Here is a 23,182-nt window from a genome sequence, read left to right on the forward strand (position 1 = left end):
AAAATTTAAAAGAAACGTGCATAATAAGGGCATCAGCTAACAAATGAATTAACAGACAGGTAGATGGGTAAAATTTTAACATCAACTGTTGTTCCTTATGCTGAAACACTAGCTAGTTAACTAACAACACATGTTGCATCATTTTTTTTTTACAAATGTATATGCATTTAATGTACTTTTGAAGCATAATTTCTACATTTATGAGCAATATTTTTACGTTAAACTGCATTTACTTACATTATTTTGCAGCACTGGACTAAAACATTTGGACATTTTCAAGGGAGGAGCAGGGCCCCTCTAGTATTTATTTTACTCTCTCTGATACAAATTTAAGTCTGTTGACCGATTCATTTGTCACTTTTGATTCAATAATGACACTAATTATTAAGGAAAAGAATAAATTAAAACATACTTTTCATTGCAGGCTCCTCAAGGGCCCCTCCCTACCGTTGGCCAGGGTAATCAGTGCCCTTTTCTCCCCCGAGTTACGCCCCTGGATAGCCTGCTTCTGTTGCTACCTTAACTACAGTGAAGTTTTTTGCATGGTTCATCACACAACAGGTATTTAGACAACAACAACAAATAAAGTGCCATTTCCTTCAAGCACCTGCTGCTAATTTGAGCTACAAGTCTCACAAGCAATTAGGACAATACTTTGACTTTAAAATGCGTTACAGGTTTACTGTGGTCTATTTTTTTTTAAATAATGTGTTGCCATCCTTTGCGTTGTTCAGCGAGTAGCCGTCTTTCCCACAGTCCTTGAAAGCAGCAGCCTATCGCAGCATCGGCGGACCTCTTCAGGTGTCTCTGTCTGCTGGGCGGCCGCACGGCGGAGCCAATGGAGGAGTGCAAACGGGGCGGCATGGCGGACCGAGAGAAGAGGAAAACCAGCCCTCCTCCTGGCAGAAACATCCAGGTGAAGTCTCCAGCCAGTTTCAGGTAAGAACTCGAGCGGTGGGAGCCTGTAGAGTGGGGGTGCCGGAGCCGCCGACCCCCCCCCCCCGAGGCAGTGAATGAACAGTGAGGCAGCAGGAGCTCTGCGGGTCTGGGGGCGCTGACGCTGGCTGCTCCGAGCCGCTGCAGCTGCGTTTGGCTCAGCTCAGCTTTGCGGGTTTAAAGTCGCAATGTGTTGTTGAGTGGCATGTTTTGTGTTTGGGCGTGTCTGCTCCCGGAGGGACCGAGCCGAGCTGTGGGCTCCCTGAATCCACTAGAAGCATACATTTTTAATGTGACATACTTTTTGGTAACCTGCTCCAACCTTAAATCAGTACTCATAAACAAACGTGCAGCTGCTGCACGAGTTTCAGTCACAATTCATCACTTCAAACTGGCCTTGTATGCACAAATACGAGTGCACAACGAAATCCATATGCTTTAGGCTACTTAGTTTAGGGTTTCCTGTATGATCTGTGCAGAAAAATGCAGTTTTACTGTCGTGATATGTCTCAGTGTGGCAGCACGTGACCTAATCTGTTTGTTGCACTCATCTGTGCTCTCACATCAAATTAATCTCCTTAGCTTAATTAGGTTATTAAAATGACTCTTGTTGGCATGTTTACAGCAGCATTATGAGAGCTGTAGCCAAAAATGGTTTCTTTATCTTATTTGTGATATTTTGTTTGGATTTCCAGTTTTCATTTCAATTCTATAGCAAGTTGTTTTATTGAATAGATTTGTTTTTACTCCTACTTTATCAAAAAAGGCCTTGTTATGGAGTGATTTGTGATTTAGAACTCACTAGATCTACATTTAATAGCTGTTTTCACAGTGTAATAATATATTTTAATTTGTACTTTGGTAAAATTAATCTGTTTTTGCACTCTGGATGTTGTTTGAACTGAAAAAGCTTCCTAAGAGTCACTTATGGCTTTATGAACTTGGTATTATTACATAGAATGAATAAATAATGAAGTGCATATAGCCATGATTGAAAGGCTGTTTAATAATGAAAGTGTTTTGAAGCAACAGATAAGCCAGACTCCGTCAGGATGGTGTTAAGTCGGAGCTTATCAACCTGCAGAGGAGCTCAACATGCTAAAGCACCTAGTAGTGAGAGGGATTAGCTGCATGCTGTAAACATGCTTCCTTATAAGCACACACAAACACCCAGAGAGCCTGCATGGAGAGAGGCTGTGATTTTTTTTTTTTTTTTCAGTGGCATTACTGGGTTGATGCTGATCAATATTCCCCAGCAAGACAGCAACACGCATGCAGGCACAGTTGACACACCCACCCTCAGGCTCAGTGTGTCCCTGTCTCATTAGCTGAGACACAAACGGGCGGATCCACAGCCATCTTTCTTGGGAGTTTTTATCACCGTGGCTTCAAAATTCCTGCATCAGAGTCTGATGTATCTGTCACATGAAGTATACAAATGAAATAATGAGGGCCTTGAAAGTGTCACGGAACAAACATCAAACTGAAGAATGGAAAACAGGCGCTTCAAGCAGCACAGTGTGATAAATTAAAGTCAGAATCGCATGCAAAAATAATAGTGCCAAGCATTATCAGCAGGGCAACTAAATCAGGCTTTGTTAAGAAGTAAAACTGCTGTAGTATAAACAAAAAACACTGTGATTAACAGTTACCGCTCAAATTTGAATATTTTTTTAATTAAAACTTGAAGCAAACTGATTGATCTTTCAGAGTGGTTGTAGACTGGAGAAAGGATGCCAGATAATCCACAGTCTTGGTGTTGGCCCGGTCCCAGAGCGGCCATATGTTGACATGTTTTCCTCCGTCACCCTCCCTGATCCACACACTGTGGTCCAAGCCTCCATCTTTTCCTGTTAGTGAACAGACTGTCGATATGCTGCCGTCTGTGCAGCCCCCCCTATGTGGAGATATTCAGTGTCCGAGATACGAGAGCTGCTCGTCTTCACATTTTTATTCAGGCCACGGTTTACTCAGTGTTTTCTGCCTGTCATCAAATTTTGAGGTCCCTAAAATATTTGTGGCTTGTCAGTAGAAAGTTGACATTTACAGTGGAAAATATTTCAGTAGTTATGTCATGTTGGAAGCTTTGAAAGATTATTTATTAAGCCAGCACAGTATGATAAAACAGGCCAATTATACTTACAAAGAGCCCCTATTAAAAAGTATTCACCCCCTTGGATGTTTTACCCTTTTATTGATTTTTTTTAAATCAATCATGGTCAATATAATTTGGCTTTTTTGACAAAGAAAAATTACAAAAATACCTTTAATGTCAACGTGAAAACATATTTCCTCAAATTAATGTCAAACAAAAACAGGTGATGTAAAATAAGTCATTGCATTAATTTTAATCCCCTTTGTGACTGACCTCATTCAACAGAGATCCAGCCATTTGGTGCTGGTAGTCTCACATTTAATGAATTATGGCTCATCTGGGTGCAGTGAATGTCTCAAGTGATTGTAGTTCAAAGACACCTGTGTCTGGAAGGTCCAGTCACTGGTTAATCAGTATTCCTGGCAACCATTACACCATTAAAACAAAAGAACACTCCAAGCAACTCAGAAAAAAAAGGTTATCGAAAAGTATAAGTCAAGGGATGGACAAAAAAATCCAAGACACTGAACATCCCACAGAGTTCAGTTAAATCCAACATCAAGAAATGGAAGGAATATGGCACATGTGTAAATCTGACTCATCAGACCGTCCTCACAAACTCAGTGAATGTGCAAGAAGGAAACTAGTGAGAGAGGCCACCAAGACACCCATGACTACTCTGAAGGAGTTACAAGCTTCGGCAGCTGAGATAGGAGAGACTCTGCAATAACTGTTAGCCAGGTTCTTCACCAGTCAAAGCTTTATGAGAGAGTGGCAAAGAGAAAGCAGCTGTTGAACAAAAATCTGGACTAGAGTTCAACAAAAGGCATGTGGGAGACTCCATGGTCAAGAGGAAGGAAGTTCTTTGGTCTGATGAGCCCCAAATGGAGCTTTTTGGCCATCAAACAAGACTCTTTGTTTGGGGAACAGCAAACAGACATCAACACAAACACCACTGTGAGGCGCAGTGGTGGCAGCATCATGCTGTGGGGATGCTTCTTGGTAGCCGTCCCTGGAAGGCTTGTTAAGGTAGAGGGTCAAATGAATGTAGCAAAACAGATGAAAATCCTGGAGCACAATCCTATTCAGTCTGGAAGAGAACTATGGCTTGGAAGAAGATGTATTTTTCAGCCAGACAATGACCCAAAGCATACAGCAAAAGCTAAGGCAAGGCAAGTTTATTTGTATAGCACATTTCAGCAACAAGGCAATTCAAAGTGCTTCACACAGGTCATTAAAATACATTGACAAAGGGAAAAAGAAACACAATGAAAGCATGTAAAAGGTGATTAAAAACAGTAAATAAGACCAACACAAGATAGACACATCCCTAGTGTCATTTGTCTGAACTTAATATTTATAAAATCCAAAAAAGATAAAAACACACAGAAAAAGTTTTTTGAAACAGAAAAAAAAAGCTACAGTGCAGAGTTGGAGCAAAAATGGAAAATTTGAAAGGTAAAAAGTTTTTCAATCAAAGGCAGCAGTGAACAGGTGAGTCTTCAACCTTGGTTTAAAAGAACTCAAACACTCAGCAGACCTGATGTTTTCTGGGAGTTTGTTCCAGATATACGGAGCATAGTAACTGCACGCTGATTCTCCATGTTTGGTTCTGACTTTAGGGACACAGCAGACCTGCACCAGACGACATGAGCAGTCTGGATGGTTCATACTGGACTAGAAGGTCTCTGATGTATTTTGGGCCTAAAACATTCAGTGCTTTATAAGCTAACAGGAGTCTAAAGTCTATTCTCTGAGAGACAGGAAGCCAGTGTAGAGACCTCAGAACAGGAGTGATATGGTCCACTCTCTTGGTCTCTACTAAAAACGGACTTGTAGGCGGTGAATATTCATGCAGCCACTATTTTACATTACATTTTTTATTGAATTAACACAACTTTGTAGAAATGTATTTTCACTTTAAAATTAAAGAGTGTTTGATTTTTTGTTAAAAAAATATATAGGTTGACCATGATTGATTTATAAAATTTATCAAAGGGTAAAGCATCCAAGGGGGTGAATACTTTAACGGGCACTGTATTACTGTTTGCAGTATGCCCCGAATGAAGATAAAATAAATCCGATAAGGTGTTTCTTTCCATCTGATTGGTTCCTGTGGGTAGCAGACAGTTAGCTTTAGCTTCATCTGACTTCATCAAAATGCTGTCAAAGCCTCAAAATATATGTATACTCAAGCCTCCGTCCATCATGAAACAAATACTTGTTTAGAGTGAATGAAACTTGTTGTCAAATATTTTTCTAAATGACTGTGATGCATTCAGACTTTTGCATATCGCTATTTGTGATGCCTCATATTGCAATAATCTTATCTGCAATTCATTGTGAAGCCATATCGTTTACATTTAAAAGGAAATTATTCTTTCTGCATCAGATCCAAGTAACTGCTATGCTCCTCCTCTCTATTTTCACACTGTATAATAAAGCAGCAGTTAACACATACAGTATCTGATCCTCAGTTAAAACAGAAAAAACATTGCAGTCATGCTTGAATATCAGTGTCTTATGGATATTTTGCATGGCTTTTTAAACCTTACCATTTTTAACCCAGTGGGATCATGTAAGAACAAGTGCTATTTGTGCAGAAGGTACTTGCATTGAAGGATCAAGCATGACTTAGCAGCATTTCTAATGAAACAGACAAAATAATTTCAGCATCTGCTTCAGTCTGTTGTGCATGAAGGAGCTGTAAATTATTATCTGAGTGCTCAAAATAGTGCTTTTTTAAATGCATTTTTGTAGCATTTTATTTACAGCTAAGTACAATAATAACAAATAAAACAGTAGTTTAGGCTTCAGTTGCAAAACATTTTTATTCTGAGCAAGATGTGTGGGCTTAAGCAGAAAACTGATCTGAAATTTGTCAGCGACAACCAAAAAACAAAACATAAAAACAAAAAGAGCAAAAAAATAAAGATTAGAAATCAGAAGCTTTTACTATAAACAGTGTTGTAGGAAAGCAGGTGTTATGTTTTAACAAGTGACCGTGTTAACTTGTGACTTTCCAGCAAAAAGTGTCAGCAGTTGTCATAAAAACTCTGCGTTTTTTCGTATGCCTAAGATGCCTAGAAGATATATAAGATAAGATAAGATAAATATGAATTTAGAGTAAACTTAACACAGCAGGGCTCTGTAAGTTTTGCACATCTGTAACTAACCCATACGTATTTAATATAGTCACCAGTTAACATGGTAACTTTTTAAACCATAACATCAACCTTTGACATTGAAATAGACATACTCTACTTATTTTTACTCTGTGTGAATGGGTCTGTATGATGTAAACTCGGGCCTATGAACCGCTCCTCAAGTAGGCTAGCTTTAGTTTAGCACACGTGTTGGGTCAGACTTTCTTAGCTGGGATTGTAGACTCCGCAGTGGGTCTTAAAGCTTTTCTTTTGGGAACAGCAGAGGCTGAGTAACTCAGGAGTCCATAGTCAGCTCAGGCAGTATTTAAGTGCGTCAGACACAGTGATGTAAACATTACGGACACCAAGAGCTAATGCTGCTAATGCTAACAGCACAGCTTTAGAGCCACACATCCTCCTGCTGTATGTGTGACCGAAACCTCACACTGAGGAAATTACTTGCTGCTGAAAATACACTCAGGATGTTATAACATAAGTTTAAAAATAAAGATTCTTGGAAATTTTGGATCCAGTCACAATTGTAGAAATTAATGTGTGGTTCTGACATGAATAATTTTTTTCCATCACCTCTATTTAACCCCTTGAATCCTGATAACTCAAATAATAGCCAGAAAATTGTCTTTTTTGGAACTAGGACATTTATTTAACCTCCTACCAAAATCCAAAAAAAGAAAACTGCCATAAAATTTCACATCTGTGCATAAGTCACATTGTATGACTTATGCACAGATGGCTGTATCAGCTTGGATTCACTATCAAAATATTCAGATTTATAGATTTGTTGAGCTGCTCCTTTATAGATTTGTTGAACTGCTCCTTTAAACTTTCCTGCTCTGCATTGCTCGTTTGATGCAGAAGAGGGCGCTGCAGGAGATCCCTTCACATTAGCATAGTATTTTTATCCCTCTGTGAGAACGTGTGTGAGCAGCATGCACAGTGTGGAGCAACAGTGAAGGATTGCAGTCTGCTCTCTGGTGCATTATGGGCAAGAAAGGAAAACTAATGATGTCTGTAACATAAAACCAGAGATTGATCCATCTTAAGGCACAACTATTCCCTCTTTGTCTGTGTGCAGCTCAATGTTTATCTTATTTGAAGTGACAATTATGGCACAAGCCTGTTTGCACCAAGGGAGACTGGATTGATGTAGACAACATGGATTGATGGAGGATAACTGTTTAGATACTGATGTAGCAGATTTGATTTCTGGGTTTCACATTACCAGGTCATTAAATTGATTTGATTGTGTGCCTTCAGCTTTTGATGTTTAGCTGCTTGCCAAATCTGAAATATGAGACACCACTGGTAGGAAATGATGATGAAACCCAAACAGGGACCAGATTCTTATACTTCAGTGTGATACTAGCTAAAATCAAATCACATCAGGTTCTGACCCAACAAAAATAGAAGCTCTAGGCACCTCATATTAGTTATTTACTTGTTTTCAATTATTAAAACCTGCAGGCACAATCCTGCACACTATTTGTGCAAATTTAAAAAATGTGGAGGACAGCGTTTATACAGTGTGCTGAATTTCACCTGCAGTTTTTGACAGATTTCTCCCCTAGGATCCTGTCCTATGAAATAGATATCAGTGAGCATTAAAATAATAGGTATTTTCTTTTAAAAAACTTGGTACTAAAAGTATAGGGGTAGTGATCATTTTGACAAACTTGAGCCCAAACTTGACTTCACAGGCATTAAACTGATGATGACATAAATATTATGTTTTGATTATTATTATTATGCTATGATTATTATTTTTTCTCTATTTCTATTTTAGTTTATTTAGTTTTGTAAGAGCACTATACAGTTTTAGTTTTTATTTTTTGGTAAAGCTTTTTATCTAGTTTTAATACTGATGACAACTCTACATGGCAGCTTTAGCCATCAGTGTGTGCATGTGGATTGAAAAGCTGTGAACAGGTAAGAGTGACCTGCAGTGAGTAGTCAGATGACTAGAAATGTTTAAATGCATCTACTATTCACCATATCTTAAAAACTCAAAATAATGCCCTGCCCTAATTAGAAGTAGAGAAAAAAAAAAAAACAACACATGCACTCCCCTGCCAGTTTGGCTCACAGTGTAAAGTCTTCATGACTCCTTGTGGTGGCTCTTATGCATGAATGAAGGTAATGGGAGCAGAAGTTAATTGGCCAGAGAAAAAGCTGACAGCGGGATAAAGAAGATCATGACAGCAGAACAATACTGGACAGCAGTGAAAAGCAGTTAAAAGCTACAACATGGGTTTTAAACTGACAACAGTAGTGAGTATACATTTTTCCTACATGTTACCTTCATAGGGGTTTATTCCCCTCAGTTAATCAGATACAGTGTGTTTGTCTTTCAGTATCAATAACAGCAGGACTTTTGTATCATGATATTATCAGTTTCTTTGGCCATGTATTGGATCAGATCATATTGTATTGTGAGTTACCCTGTGATTTCACTCCTGTGAGTAGATCATTTTGCTTTAGTTTGTGAGATGCATCTGCCTATGAGATATTGTTGTCATTTATTTATTTAATAGATGCTAGGCCTAATGTTTGTTAAAAGATTGTTTATGCTAAGAACCACTCACAGTAATATACTGATGGACCACCAAATAATTTTTGGTATACTAGTAGTCTCACAATTAGTGAAATGGGGGTCACTTGAGTGCAGTGAATGTATACCCTAGTATAATGACACCTGTTTCTGCAAGGTCATGTCACTGGTTAATCAGTATTTCTGGCTACCATTACACCATGAAGACAAAAGAACACACCAAGAAAAGGTTATTGAAAAGTTTAAGTCAGGGGATGGATACAGTTACAGTTATTATAATTACAGTTGAATCCATCATCAAGAAATGGAAGGATTATGGCACATGTGTAAATTTGCCTAGATCAGGCCATCCTCACAAAGTCAGTGACTGTGCAAGAAGGAGACTAGTGAGAGAGAGCATCAAGACACCTATGAAACGGTTTAGGAGTTACAAGCTTCACCAGCTGAGATGAGAGACTCTGTTTAAAACAACTGTTGGTCAGGTTCTTCACCAGTCAAAGCTTTATGGGAGAGTAGCAAAGAAAAAAGCCTGAAGAAAATGTATTGAATCTTCTCATCTAGAGATTGCCAAAAGGCATGTGGTGCTTTTTGGCCATCAGACAAGAATGATGTTTTTGGCAGGAACCACTGCACATCGCCACAAACACATCATCCCCACTGTGAGGCAGAGTGGTGGCAGCATCATGCTGTGGGGATGCTTCTCAGCAGCCAGCCATGGAAGGCTTATAAAGGTAGAGGATAAAATAAATGCAGAAAAACACAGGAACATCCTGGAGGACAGTCTTATTTGGTCTTCAGTAGACCTACTGCTTGGTAGGTTGGAAGATTTCTTTCCTGGCAAGACAGTGACTCGAAGCATGGAGCAGAAGCTACACGGAAATGGTTTAAAGACAACAAGCTGAATGTTCTGGAGTGGTCGTGTCAAAGCCCAGACATCAGTCAATTCTCAATTTGTGGCTGGACTTGAAAAGGGCTGTTCATGCCCAGAGGAAACATGACGGAGCTTGAGCAAAGAAGAGTGGAGTAAAATTGCAGTGTCTAGATATGCAAGCCTGATGGAGACCTATCCACACAGACTCAGTGCTGTGATTGCAGCCAAAGATGCATCCACTGAATACTGACTCGAAGAGGGTAAATATTTATGCAGTCACTTATTGTTCATTACATATTTTTATTTAATTGACAATTAATTTGTAGAAATGTATTTTAACTTTGACATGAAAGAGGGATTTTTTTTTTTGGCCAAAAAATCCAAATCATATTAACAAGGATTGATTTATAAAATCGATAAAAGAGTAAAACATCCAAGGGGGTCAATACTTTTTTATAGGCACTGTAACATATTGTCCAGCATAGTTTGTGATCAAACAACTTCCTTAAAGTTATTCTTATATAGAATAGAATCTCATACACTGTATTAAATAGTATATATAATATCATGCAACCCTAAAATAAAACAATTAGTGCCGATTAGTGTTTTGGCATTTTTAAGATATATATTGTTGTTTTGCTGTGAAACTAAAAGGATCTATCCTAATTCAAATATCAATATTTGCCTCCAGCTAATAGATTATTGTATCACACAAGTCAGGATGATGCCAAATTGATTTTTTGTGGCACCTCTCCTTCTGTTTCTATGATTTTAAAAGCTGGCTGTACATTTGCTCTGTTTCCTGATATTACTTAAATGACCCAGACTGAAGACTATCTTTTGCATTTTTCTGTTTTCTGCTGTTGTAAAGATCAGACTTAATTATTTGCATATCTGCATTCAGCACTGCATTAAGAAATTGACTTTTCAGTGTGTCTGCAGTTCGCTGAATAATCCAAATGAAGGCGCAGAAGAGTCCATATCTCTCTGTATCTCTTTCTCTCTCATTAATTCAGTGGCATTCCCTTTTTTTTTCCCCTTTCATCTTTTCTCTGCTGCTCCCTCTCTGACGTGATTGCTGACAAGATCTGCTCAGGCAGATGGAGTCACAGTGTGCAGGATGTGAGAGGAAAACGAGGGAGGTTAAGCAGACTGTAAAGTGTCAGTTTCCCTGATTCACTGCATCGGTCTTTGACAGACTTTGATGTTTTCTTCCATAAAAACGTGGTTTTCAGGGGTCGTTTGTAAAAGACTAGGTCAACCTTTCTGTTGTGTTTTATCATTGAAAAGGAGGAGAAAGAATTTTAAACAGAGCTGATTTGAATTTCAGCCCCAGTGGAAGCTGACACAGTGGACAGTTAGTGCTCTGGTTGCAGTTCGCCCCTCGCTGATTATTTACTGCTGTCGATCAGTTCTGCTGACTCGACACGTTCCATCAAACAGCACCTCCCCTCTGCTTATACAGTGCCCCACTCTTCATCTCCCCCTCTCTCTGTTGTTTCTGTCCTTCCCTTCCCCCTGTGTTGATAAGCCTTTTCCCCTTATAGGTCTTAATACGAACTTCTTCTTATGAATGTGAAAAAAATAAATGATCAGAAGAGGACAAAAAGAAATGAGGAAGAAATTAATTTATCATATTTATAGAAGTTACTTGTTTTTCTTATACTACTTCTGCAAATTGCGACTAAACCAGTGTTTGTATTGGATAGATATTACCTGGGACCTCTGATTTAAAGTCCTTTCTGATGATGCAGTGCTGCATTACAGAAGCAACAGATTCATTAACATAGTCTTTAAATTTGATTCACCTCTTGAAAGTTTTACTTTTTTATTAATCTTATAAATCAATCATGGTCAATATAATTTGGCTTTTTTTGCCAAAAAGGTACAAAAAAGTGTCTTTAATGTAAAAGTGAAAACAGATTTCTGCAACGTAATGTCAATTAAATAAAGAAAAATGTATGTAAAATAAGCTTGAATAATTGCATAAATATTCACCCTCTTTGTGAGTGATCAAATTCAACTGAGGTCCAGCCAATTAAACCTTGTAGTCTCACAATAATTTAAATGGGGATCACCTGAGGGGAGTGTATGTGTCTCAGGCCTCACTGGGTAATCAGTATTCCTGGCTACCATTACACCATGAAGACAAAAGAATACTCCAAGTAATTCAGAGAGAAAGGTTATTGACTGAATATACTGATACTGAACATCCTCCAGGGCTTGGTTAAAATAGTCATCAAGGAATGGAAGGAATATGACACATGTGTAAAGCGTTGGCCAAAAGGCATGTGGAAGGCTCGTGGTTAAGAGGGAGAAAGTTCTTTGGTCTGATGAGACCAATATCGGGCTTTGTTGCCATCAGACAAGATGCTTTGTTTGGCAGACACAAACACTGCACATCACCACAAACACACCACTCCAACTGTGAAGCACAGTGGTGGCAGCATCATGCTGTGGGGATGCTTCTTGCTAGCCAAACCCTGGAAGGCTTGTAATGGTACAGGGTAAAATTAAGGTAGCAAAATCCCAGAGGACAGTCTTCCTTGGTCTGCAAGAGACCTACAGCTTGGGAGAAGATTTATTTTCCAGAAAGACAATGACTCGAAGCGTACAGCAAAAGCTACATAGAAATTGTTTTACGACAATAAGATGAATGTTCTGGAGTGGCCGAGTCAAAGCCCAGACCTCAATCCAATAGAGATTTTGTGGCTGGACTTCTTGAAATGTGGCCCGTCTCTGATAAAAACTGCCCCTAAACCATAGCTACATCTGAGCTAATCAATACACTGGCCACCATTGTATACCTGCTCGCTGTACAACTCATCCATGTCTGTAGTCACCATCTTGTTCTCCTAGAAATGACGCAGATTGGTCTTGTCCGTTCTCAGGAACATTCATCTCAGATTGGAGCATTGCAAGATGAATTTGCTTGGTGATAGACAGGCCAATCCAACTGCTTTGCAAGATTATGCTTTGTGCTATGCTCAGACTTGATGCACTTTCTTGTCCCTGGCATCAACGGGAAAGGTATACTTCTGCATGGTATGGTTGCTTTTGCATGTGCAAAATCACTGGACCAAAGCATGGATGCAACATGTGCAGTATATGATTGGATTGTTCCTTTTGACAGTTATTTTCAACAGGGGAAAAGTTTTACAGAGCTGTATCTGTCCATGCACCCCAAATTAGCCATAAAGTGGATACAGTTACAGTTATGTTTGTGTATTTCTCCATTGTGCTGACTTAGTGAGATCACGTGCCTTGTAAACTGAGTGTCATATTATGACATGATTATGCATCTTTCTCATTTCTGGTTGGTTCTGAAGCGATGTGAGCGCAGGCCAGCAAAGGACATTGTTAGAAATAATGCTGAAACTTTGTCTTCTCTTATCTGGTCGTGCTAAGGAATTGAACTGACACCAGGAATCAGATGAAATCCTGTACTTCTGTCCGTACTGGGACATAAAGCAGTTCTTTTAGGGTCGCTAATCTATGTCCCTACAGACTGAGCAACTGCTGCCCATTACAGGGTTAAATTTACTCTTCTGATGAGCTAAACAGGGATTAAATAACACAATGCACAAAGACACTCACAAACCAGGGATACCTCTCTCTTTCTTCTTCTTTCTTAGAGCTAAAATAAATATTTCAAAACTTTTTTTTTCTCTCATCCAGAGCCCTTTGTGTTCTAGTATTTTCTCCTGTTGCATGAACAAATGTTGCTTATTATTTCATACATTTTGAAGGCTTGTTGGAGCTCCATTGGCTCTGGCCATGTGCCCAGTGCTATAAGGCTATATGTCTCTATGGTAGGGGTGTACGGAGAAACACTGAAGACCATTCTGAGGGAATGTTTGTAGCCTGGGGTTTGACTTTGGAAAAGCAAAAGTTTTCCTGTTTCCTTTTGCATGTTTGTCTTCAGACTTACAGACCAAATGTTACAAGGTTAGTGTAATGACAGTAGCTATTAACTGAAGCTAGAGTGTGTAGTAGTAGTGGGCACCTGTGTTACACCTATTCCAGCTATTCCACCTATTCTGCTCGGTCACGACTTTCATACCAGGTGTTTATACTGTCTTTCTTCATTGTTTTATCTTACTAAATCTCCTTAAAAGTGACTTCATACATTTCCCCATTGGGAAAGGTGAGCATTTCGAAATAAAAGCCTCCACGTCAAACAAGAGCCATCTATTGTGTTTCCATTTTTGGTCCAAAATGAAAAAAAGGCTTGTTTTTCAGTTTTTTTCCATATTTTGTCAAAACTAAAAAAAAAAAAAAAGCGAGAGTTTCTCCTGGTTTTTGAGTCTGGTTTCATGCAGGAAATGGATCTGCCAGAAAATACATCGAACATCGGCCCTGTTTACAATCACTGGCCATTGGGCACATTATATAGCATAAATGGATATCCATTTTAAGCCTTTATCTGTCATGTCTTATCAATTTTACACTGGTATCTGGTATATCTACCTGCTGAATCTGATAAAAAGAAATACAGGGCAGAAAAAAAGACTTGTTGGACAAACTGATCTGATTTCCTGGTCAAATATGAGAGAAAATGTTGACATATTCAGAGTGTCACACAAAGAGAGATATTGAAAAAACCCTGGTATCAGCTAAATTCTTATTTAAACATCGGCAGCCTTTAATTTCAAAATCAGTGCATCTGTAATAAGGGGTTTAACTGAGTAATAATTCTGTCTCAGACTGTGGAGGTATCTGAGTTTCATCGTTGAGCTGGCTCATCAAGGACATCACTAAAAATCTCTGCTTTAGTCCTGTTAAACTCTCAGCTTCTAAAAACCTCTCCTGTGCTTTCAGCTTTTCATTACATTACATCACAGTTGTTTAGCTGATGTTTTTAATCCAACAAGACTCACAATGAGTGCACTCAGCCAAAAGCTTACAACCTCAGAATTGCAAGAATCCTGCAGGAACATCAGCTTCATGAAATATGCGGACATGCTTCAAGCGCTTCATTTTTAGACACACTGTGATATAAAGGCTTATAGAAAAGGTGGATAAATGAAAGAATCAGAGAAAATGTGATAAAGTGGACTTTTAAGAAAATAGGATGGGCAGACAGGAGACAGAGGGAAAATTAGGAGCCCTATGATCAATGGGATTCATGAATAATTGAGCATGAGGGTGTTTTTTTCAGAGCGGGAGAGCGAGTGGGAGAGAGGAGTGTCCTGTTGTGCTGGTGTTCCTCCTGTTTGGGCTCAGCGTTAGATGTTCTGCAGACACCAGCACTTTTCTGCGGTTGTGGAGTAAATCTGATGCTCACCGGACGGAGTAAACATCAAAGAGAGAGAGAGTTGGAGAAGGGGAAAGAGAAAGAGGAGCAGATTATATAACACTACTCCTGTGGCAGATTCAGCTCCTTTGCTTTAAATAATTTCCCCCTTCTTCCTTTCTCTCTCTCTCTCTCTCTCTCTCTCTCTCTCTCTCGCTCTCTCTCGCTCTCCTCTCTGGATGATGAGCGGCAGCAGCACCGCTCTGAATCGGACGCTTTTCCCATCGACCCGAACAAGCTGCACCCCTCCTCCTTCTCTCCTCTCCTCCAGCTCTCTTCCTGCTTGCTCCTCCCTCTCTCCTGCCCTCCCTTCTTTCACTTTCTAACCCTTCTCTTCCTCCTCCTCCTCCTCCTCTCGGCTGTGGATGCCCTCTTCACTTACAGTATGGACTCGGGAGGGGAAGGAGGAGAGGGCTGGATGGAGGACCAGTGGGAGAAATGGTAGGGAATCTCTCTTTTTTCCTTCTCTCTCTCATCAACATGGCTGTGTCTGACCTTGTGAGTGAGTAACTGCTGCTAACATGCCTGTTTCTTGCTACATGACATCTCCTTGCATCTTTAAGATCAGGGTAGGGATGCCCTTGAAGCGGAGTGGAGGCATATGGCTGTGTTTATTTGTGTTTAAGGGAGAGAGCGGCAGAGCATGCAGCACAGGTTGCTAGTTTTGTTGACAGAAATAGAACCAGGGAATTGCAGATGCTGGAGAAGTAATGTGTGGATAAATGTGCGTTTTTCAGAGTTTGTTTTCATACAGCACATGATGCTGATGATGTAGGAGGAAGGTGGGACGGTCCTGATCCTCAACCTGGTCCTGTCCTTGCAGGAGGACGAGGCTGATGAATGACAGTCAGCGTGCAGCCATGTAATCTCTCAGCGGGAGCATAAACACTTGAATTATTGGGGTTACACGGGGAAAAACGACACAGGAGAGGGGGATGCATGGAATCGCTGTGACGAAAGTGCACCATCTAAGGTGACTGAATGATAGCATTACATACATGCTAGTCCTATAAACCTTCAGCATAGCGAGAAGTGTGATCTACAACATATTGACAGTTAAGTTGGATGCTGTTGCAGATATTCCTCAAAATAAAAACATATGTGTGGACTCTTGACAGGTTTTTAAATGCTTTTTCATTTCTTTTTCATCTTTTTGATGCATTTTTGCAGCCTATTTGCATCTAATTTATATATTTCCTGCACTAAAAGCTAATTCTTGGATCAGTTTTCACTACAATGCAACCTTTTCTTCTATAAACAGCAAATGACAGATCTTCTGCAGCCCTAACTACAACAGCTTAGAGAAACCAGGGTTAACTTTTCTGTTTTTAAATGGTTTAAAATGACCCACATGCATATATGACCTTGCATACTTGTACGCCAAAACTGCCACCACATCTGCAACCAAGAGTAAAATAAATCCATTGCTGTTTCTTCATCAGGGTCATAGCTGGACCCAGATAAAGACTAATGAGCTGACCGGCCCCATCCTGTCCTGAGCGTGAGGTCATGCTGTCCTTCATTAACACAAGCAGAGAGGCTAAGGAGGCACAAACAGGCCTGCAGGATGCCCTGTCACCCCCCACCGACAGAAAAACGCTGGTGTTTTGCCTAAATCCTCAGCGAGACGCACTGAAACATCCGTCCTGCAGTGATGGTGCCTTCTCATGTCATTTCAGTACAGAAACTGTGGACATGCTGTCTGCGATGTCACCTTTCTGAGGGGACACTTAAAAACTTGATCACTGAGAATATTTGTACCTATGTTTACAATCCAGCGCTGTGGGTGCCACTGGTTAACCCAGCAGTAGGGTCCTGTCCTGAGTATGGAGGCAGACATCCTGGGTCCAAAGAAGGGGGTGGGAGTTTACTGTATTTTTGGTACTCAATTAGTTGCACGTTGTAATGAACGAGTGCTGGCCATCAGCACTTTCCAGCTCTGAATGAAGTTAAAACTAAAGTTACAGTACAATAAACTGTATACAGAAAACACCAACACAGAGCTCCGTAGTAAGGAGACGGTCAAAATGTTGTTCAGTCATCCCCATCAACTCCTCCACAGACCAAACATTGACAAGGAGAACTCTGCCCTCAAGTCGCTTTATCAACATGCAACTAACATCTGTTCCACTCTCTTAGTTGCCGAAAGCCAATATGGCGGCTTCTTCTCCAGCTCGACAGATCCAGTTGCCTCGGCTAATGTTTTTATTTTGTCCTTTGATTGTGTTTCCTTTAGAGTTACCGTAGCTGTTGTAAAGAACTTGTCGAGGCTGTAATCTGGCACCCTGCGCTAATAAAGCCAGGGCCATGGCTGGAAAGGATTTACATCTGAGTATCATTTAATATTTTTTAACTTAATATTTCTTACCACGTGTCTTCAGTTAGACAAACCCGAGTTCTAGCACACATGTCATGCTAAATCAATAAAATTGTTACTGCTTAAGGTAGCATCTGCACAGTAGGATTGGGCGGTATTTATTTGATACTGTTTTACCCTCCCCTATTTTTACCAGGGTATATGCTATTACTGCCAGGTGTTCAAAACATTATACAGGCACTTGTCAGTGTGCATGCACAAGCACAGAGAGCAGAGTGTGCCTCCATCAGTGTTTCATTAAATCCTTTACCAAAAAGTTTCCAGTCTAACAATATCAGCATTTATAAGGCCAGGGTTACAGGAGCGCTGGAAGTGATTAATAGTTAAAAAATTTTTCTTACACTTACACTAAGTAAGTAAACTAAGCATCAGGACAGAGGAGCAAAGTTCCTCTCTTTTACCTCCACTTCTATGGCACATAAGTGCGCTCTTTTCCTCTCTCTTCCATCGCCTCCTCCCTGATTTAAAATGAGAAATAATAATCAACTATTGTCATGTAGGATCTCAGAATGTGAAGTAATGTTTCCCGTGCTTTTAAACAGATGAAGATACGCCTTTGTTGTTATTTTAAACAACCAATCACTGACAGATTTTATCTACATCTCACATAGAGAAAGGGATAAAGGATACATTTAAATTTAATTCTTTTTCTTCTCTTATCTAGAGCCAGAAAGAAGAAATAAAGTTCTTTTAAACACATCTTGTATTGGATCCTATTACAGCCACTGGTGCACATTTAACAGACTGGCTTTAACAGTTTGTATTACCATATAACCACTCATTACTGGTGCAGTGTGCATGCAATGAAATATTACTCTAGTAATGGTAGCCACTGCAAGTACTTGTACCCATCCCTAGTCCAAACTTGACTTTCTTTCTTGCATGCCATTTCCCCCTCTTTCTATACCATTTCCAACATTATCCACTGTTTTCTGAAATAAGCATAAACGTAAAAAATGTCAAAGTAAAAGAAGTGATTACAGCGTGTTTCATGGATCTTAAAAAGGTTTTCTCAATAGACATCAGTATGTCCAGATAAACAATAACAAGAATCAGTCCCATCTCTTTCACCCCTGATCTTTGATTTCCAGTGCCTCCTTGCCTTTTGGAACAGAGGCATAGTGTTCAAATCGTCCCAAATGAAACGGGACGGCCCTTCAAGTTCCTGATACATTATCAGTAGTAATGGACATTAGAAATAAAATTCAAGTACAATTTTTGATGATAATACTATTATTTATATACTAATATTTATTTATTTATTTACCTAATTATTTGTTTTTAAAATTACTGAACTAAACTAATAAAAACCCAGATTTTACTTCTCCTTGCTGTTATTATTTCCATTTTAAACAGGATTATTTAGAAACATAACGATTTAAGTTGGTGTCTGCACCTAAACTGTATAACCAAAGGGTCACAGAGTTGAACCCAAAATCAACTTGCCTTTGTCAGAGAAAAGGGTGTGGAAAAAAAAATGATCTTACATGCTAAGAATGGCTTCATAATCAGTGAAAAGCTTATGAAGAATTTAAATAACTGTAAGGGGCTGACTCAAGGCTTAAAGCTCATTATAATTGTAAAATGAACTGACAAGAATCTTGTGAAAAGAATCCATATTTTAAGAGCTGCTTGGGGTGTTGGAGCAGGAACCAGATGTCTTTAAAAACTCCTTTCAAGGCTGTGTGTCAAGAAGTTTCAGTGTTGAAACGTGCAATTCTTGCCAAAACAACTGAAACTCTGAGCTGTAGTTGATTGTGTATTGTTCCTTTTACTGCATATGGTATCTAGAATATAAAGGAGAGACGTATTTTTGTTCTCCAGTCTGGAGTTGTGCACTGTGTTGTTTCACAGGAGCATATTGCATTTTAATTCTTATCCTCAGTGGTTGCTGAGTCTTGTCTTGTGATTGAGACAGTGGAAACCAAACTGACAGTAAACCAGAGTGATTGTAACTCTGCTATTACAGCCTGTTAGACACAATTTACACATGACCAGACATTTAAAATGACTGCAGAAAGACATTATTTTATTTGTCTGTATGTTGTATGAAGAGACATAATGAAAGTTGTGGGCTGTTAACATTATACATTGATGTTTAACACAAAAACAGCGCTTAGCTTCACATTAGTACGTTGGCTCTAAGTTAGCCTGTTGGCATATTAGCTGCTACCATAATTTAGCTGTTTACAACTGCCACATACCAGCCTCCACTGAACACACCAACAGACCATCCCAACAAATAACTAACCAGCTTCATAAACAGTCACCACCATAAAACTCTGCATTTCAAAAAAAAAAATTGAGGCTTACCATCAACTTTCCAACATTAGTCCTCATAAGCTGATGATCTCAACTGTAACCACTGCTAAACAGTAAAATCCGACCATTGTAGTGTATTTGGAGTAGTTCCAGGAAAATACAAAAGTGTCCACTGTGGATAATTCAGTCCAGTCCTCCTCTCATCGACTGCCTCATCCCACACTGCTGCTGCTGATTAGCCAGGACGTCCTGAGCATGGGGAAGAGCAATGGTGCTCTTATCATCAGCCCAAAGGATCCACGCCTTTCTGCATGACATTATTCTGTGTGAATACAGTTCCACTTCGTCAGAGAAGTGGTCATAGGACTCAAGGTCCATGACAATGCTCTGCTCGGCCCAGGCCCATCCTCGTCCCAGCCGCCGCATTGGTGTTTATGTCACCCAGCTATCTACAGTTCCCTTTGTTTTGACTTCCTTATTATCTGCATCAATGAGATAACTGGGAGATAACAGAACAGAAGATAATCAGAATCCTTCCATTCTAGCAATTTTCCTGTATAGGTTTCAGTGGCTTTAAAGTCCCCTGGAAATAAGCTTTGTTTGACGTTTCCCACGTAGTTCACATGAGTATTTGCCACCTAAATTAGCCATGTGCTGTGTTACATAGATAAACAACCCAGCACCAAACCGGATGTGGTATGTAGTAAAACTGCGTAGAGTTCATATTTGTTTGAGTTTATATTAAAGGATTATTGATAATGTTAAATTCTAAAGTCAAAATAACTGCAACATGCTTTCTGATAAGCAATTGATTTCCATTATCACGGAATTAGTCCGAGTATTCGCCAGCAACTTTTGATTCATGACTTTGCTTGAAATACTGCATACTGTACGCTTGTGTTCATACTGATGAAATGATCTGGATTTTAGGGTAAGATGTACTGAGATTCACCAATATGAAACCACACACAGAAAAGTTGTTTTCAGATCAGTTCAGCTTTATTTATCCTATCTGAGGCAATTATATTGTAGCACATAAAACAGCCTAGTAGAGGCAAAATAAAATACATGTGGTCTGAAATGCATGGAATAAGGCAAAAAAAGAATTCTGATGTTGAGGAAACCTGATCTACTTACTATCATTGAAGTGGCCCAAACAGATTGAAGCACTCTGATGTTTACTCTGTTTTCATAACCTCATCTTAACTTGTCTTGCAGAGTCCAAACTCCCGATCAGGATGCTGATATGACTAATATTTCGGAGTGTCCTTGAGCGTCCTGCATGGTTCGTAGAGTCCTGTGAGGCAGCAGAGTGACAGCGTTCATGATGTTGGTGTCAGCTTGTTGTTACTCTGCTCTGACTGGTTTGTAGAGTCTCACTTTCAGCGATGATGACACAGTGGATATGCCACAGAGATCTTTGACCTGCACAGCTCAGCCAGTCTGCTGAGTCAGCGTGCATCGATTGCTGAGGATGTTGTGAGTGAGTGAGATGATGTGTACACATCGTACAGGAAAACAACCCCAGAGGAATACGCTGAGGTTATTTTAGGTTCTGGATATTCCAAGTTATGAATGGGTCTAATTATTAATAAATCAGGACAAATAAGATTGTTAATTTTTCTGAAGAATTTGGTGAGTGCAGAGCAGAAACATTCCCGTTTGCCAGGGTGACCTCCAGGTATGCAAGCCTCCCTCCGCAGTCCGAAGACATGCTCATTGGGTTAGCTGATGATTCGAATCAGTGTGAGCAGGGATGTTTGTCACAACATGCCAGCTCCATGATTGACAGGCAACCAGTCTAGAGTGTACCCCATTGGGATCAGCTCCAGCCCCCCAGGACCAACAAGAAGACAAGCTTTACAGATAACTGATGGATGTGACTGCATGTGGATGTTTGACAGCGTAAGTGCAGCACCACTGAATGAGTCCATGGCTGTCTCAATGGCATGGGGGTCATGTATTTTATCTAATGGCTATGCACGTCATCCAGATCACATGTTCTCAATGTCATTTCAATCAGGAATGTCTAGTAGATGAATAAAAGATTAAAGATGTGATACTGTGGAGGGTTGCATCAGCAAAGTCATGAATGAACTGGTGGAGGAGAAATGCATATTTTATTAAACAACAGGGACAATATCATAGGCTAACAATGGAGGAGTGGAGCAGTGCCGTTGGATGGATTTAAACATTAGAAGAAGATGGGTGAGCATGTGAGGAGGAGCGCATGTGACATAGTGTGAGAATGAATAATGAAACCGGTGTGCAGAATCCCAGCTTCCTGCCTATGGATTAGCCAGATTTCTCACACGGGGGCTCAATCTTGTAAATCTCCAAGCTGAAACACTGGTTCCCAATCAGAGAATGAACAGAACAATCTTGTTATTGAGGAGAAAGAGGCGGTAACTACCGGTGTGGTTTCGTTAAAGCAACTGCAAGCCTGAAAACAACAGCTACAAGTGAAGAGATTAGCATGAATGCAGCTGCAGCGGCAGTATCAGAACATTTTTATATTAAAACAACAGCTAAGTACTGCTTGAAAGTAGAGCTTTTCATGATGGAGTGGAACCAGTTGGTAAATCAAACCCAGTTTGATTTACCAACTAGCTCCACTGAAGTATGTTGCTTTGATTTGCCTGTAACAAATGTGACAGGACATTTGTTCTCTCATACTCCAAAGGTTCCGCCCTTCCTGAAATATGGTCTATGGGGTGTTTTCCAGACAAACTTGTAATATATCCCATACCATGGACATGCAAGCTGTCTGGCTTGTAAGGCAATTAAAATGAGCCACAGACATGGTATTGATAAAGGTACACTCATTAAACTAATCTGAGCTATTCTAAGACTCTCTGCATGAGTTCAGTTCCTCCTTATTCAGATTTTTTTTCATCACATCATCTCATTATGACTGTATTTTTGTATGTTTCTATTGGTGATCTCAGCCAAAACTCCATGCCCTGTCAAAACTCAGCTGCAAGACTTTTAACAAGTCCTGGGGGACAGGATCATATCACTCCCATTCCACACTTTCTAGTTGATTTAAAATGTGAACTACCAACACTGACAGCCTTGCTTGGCCCCTACATATATCATAATCATTTTCTTTGAATCAGAACTTCCAAACTGATGTACCAGTCCCCCTTCTATCCATTTACTTGATATGAAGATCTTTTTATAGATTCTTGGTTTTATTTTTCCTATCTTATGCTCCTCTCTCCACACATTGTTTAATGCCGTTTATAATGAGTATTTCCTCAGTTATAATATTGAACAGTATTTCTATGAATAAGGTTGGACTTAATAATAGAAAAACTTCTGTTTAGATCAGTACAATTCAACAGCATCACAAACAAAAGAGCATCTTAATGTGGGATTTGTTGCAGGATGTTGTAGCCTGTTTTACCACTTTTTAGAAATATCTTATAAACTGAGTGTGTCTGTGTAGGATGTACTGGATGTCTGCGTAGGGAGAGGAAATGTTCAAAGCTTTGATTCAGTTCACACCTGCAGTTCTTCGCTTTGGCCGAATGCTCTTTAGATATTGCTGGCAGTGTTGGTGGTGGGAGGCAGGTGAGGGATCATGTGGCTGCATGAAGCATCTGGTGACTATGCAGAGGAGGAAGA

At 39.8% G+C, this 23,182-nt stretch overlaps 1 protein-coding gene across 2 annotated transcripts in view; it reads left to right on the plus strand.

Moving 5' to 3' along the window:
* The first annotated feature begins 761 nt into the window (after positions 1 to 761).
* Positions 762 to 23,182, plus strand: part of mapk8ip1b (mitogen-activated protein kinase 8 interacting protein 1b) — a 78,515-nt gene continuing 56,094 nt past the window's right edge. The window contains exon 1 of one of the 2 annotated variants that reach the window (XM_041788103.1): positions 762 to 939. In XM_041788103.1, the coding sequence (XP_041644037.1) occupies positions 839 to 939 (101 nt within the window). In that variant the 5' untranslated portion in view covers positions 762 to 838. Of the gene's footprint in view, positions 940 to 15,256; positions 15,355 to 23,182 lie in introns of those variants that run through there. The other variant, XM_041788111.1, reaches the window with a different exon arrangement.

This window comes from Cheilinus undulatus, linkage group 1 (assembly GCF_018320785.1).
Source record: "Cheilinus undulatus linkage group 1, ASM1832078v1, whole genome shotgun sequence".
Classification (NCBI taxonomy): domain Eukaryota; kingdom Metazoa; phylum Chordata; class Actinopteri; order Labriformes; family Labridae; genus Cheilinus; species Cheilinus undulatus.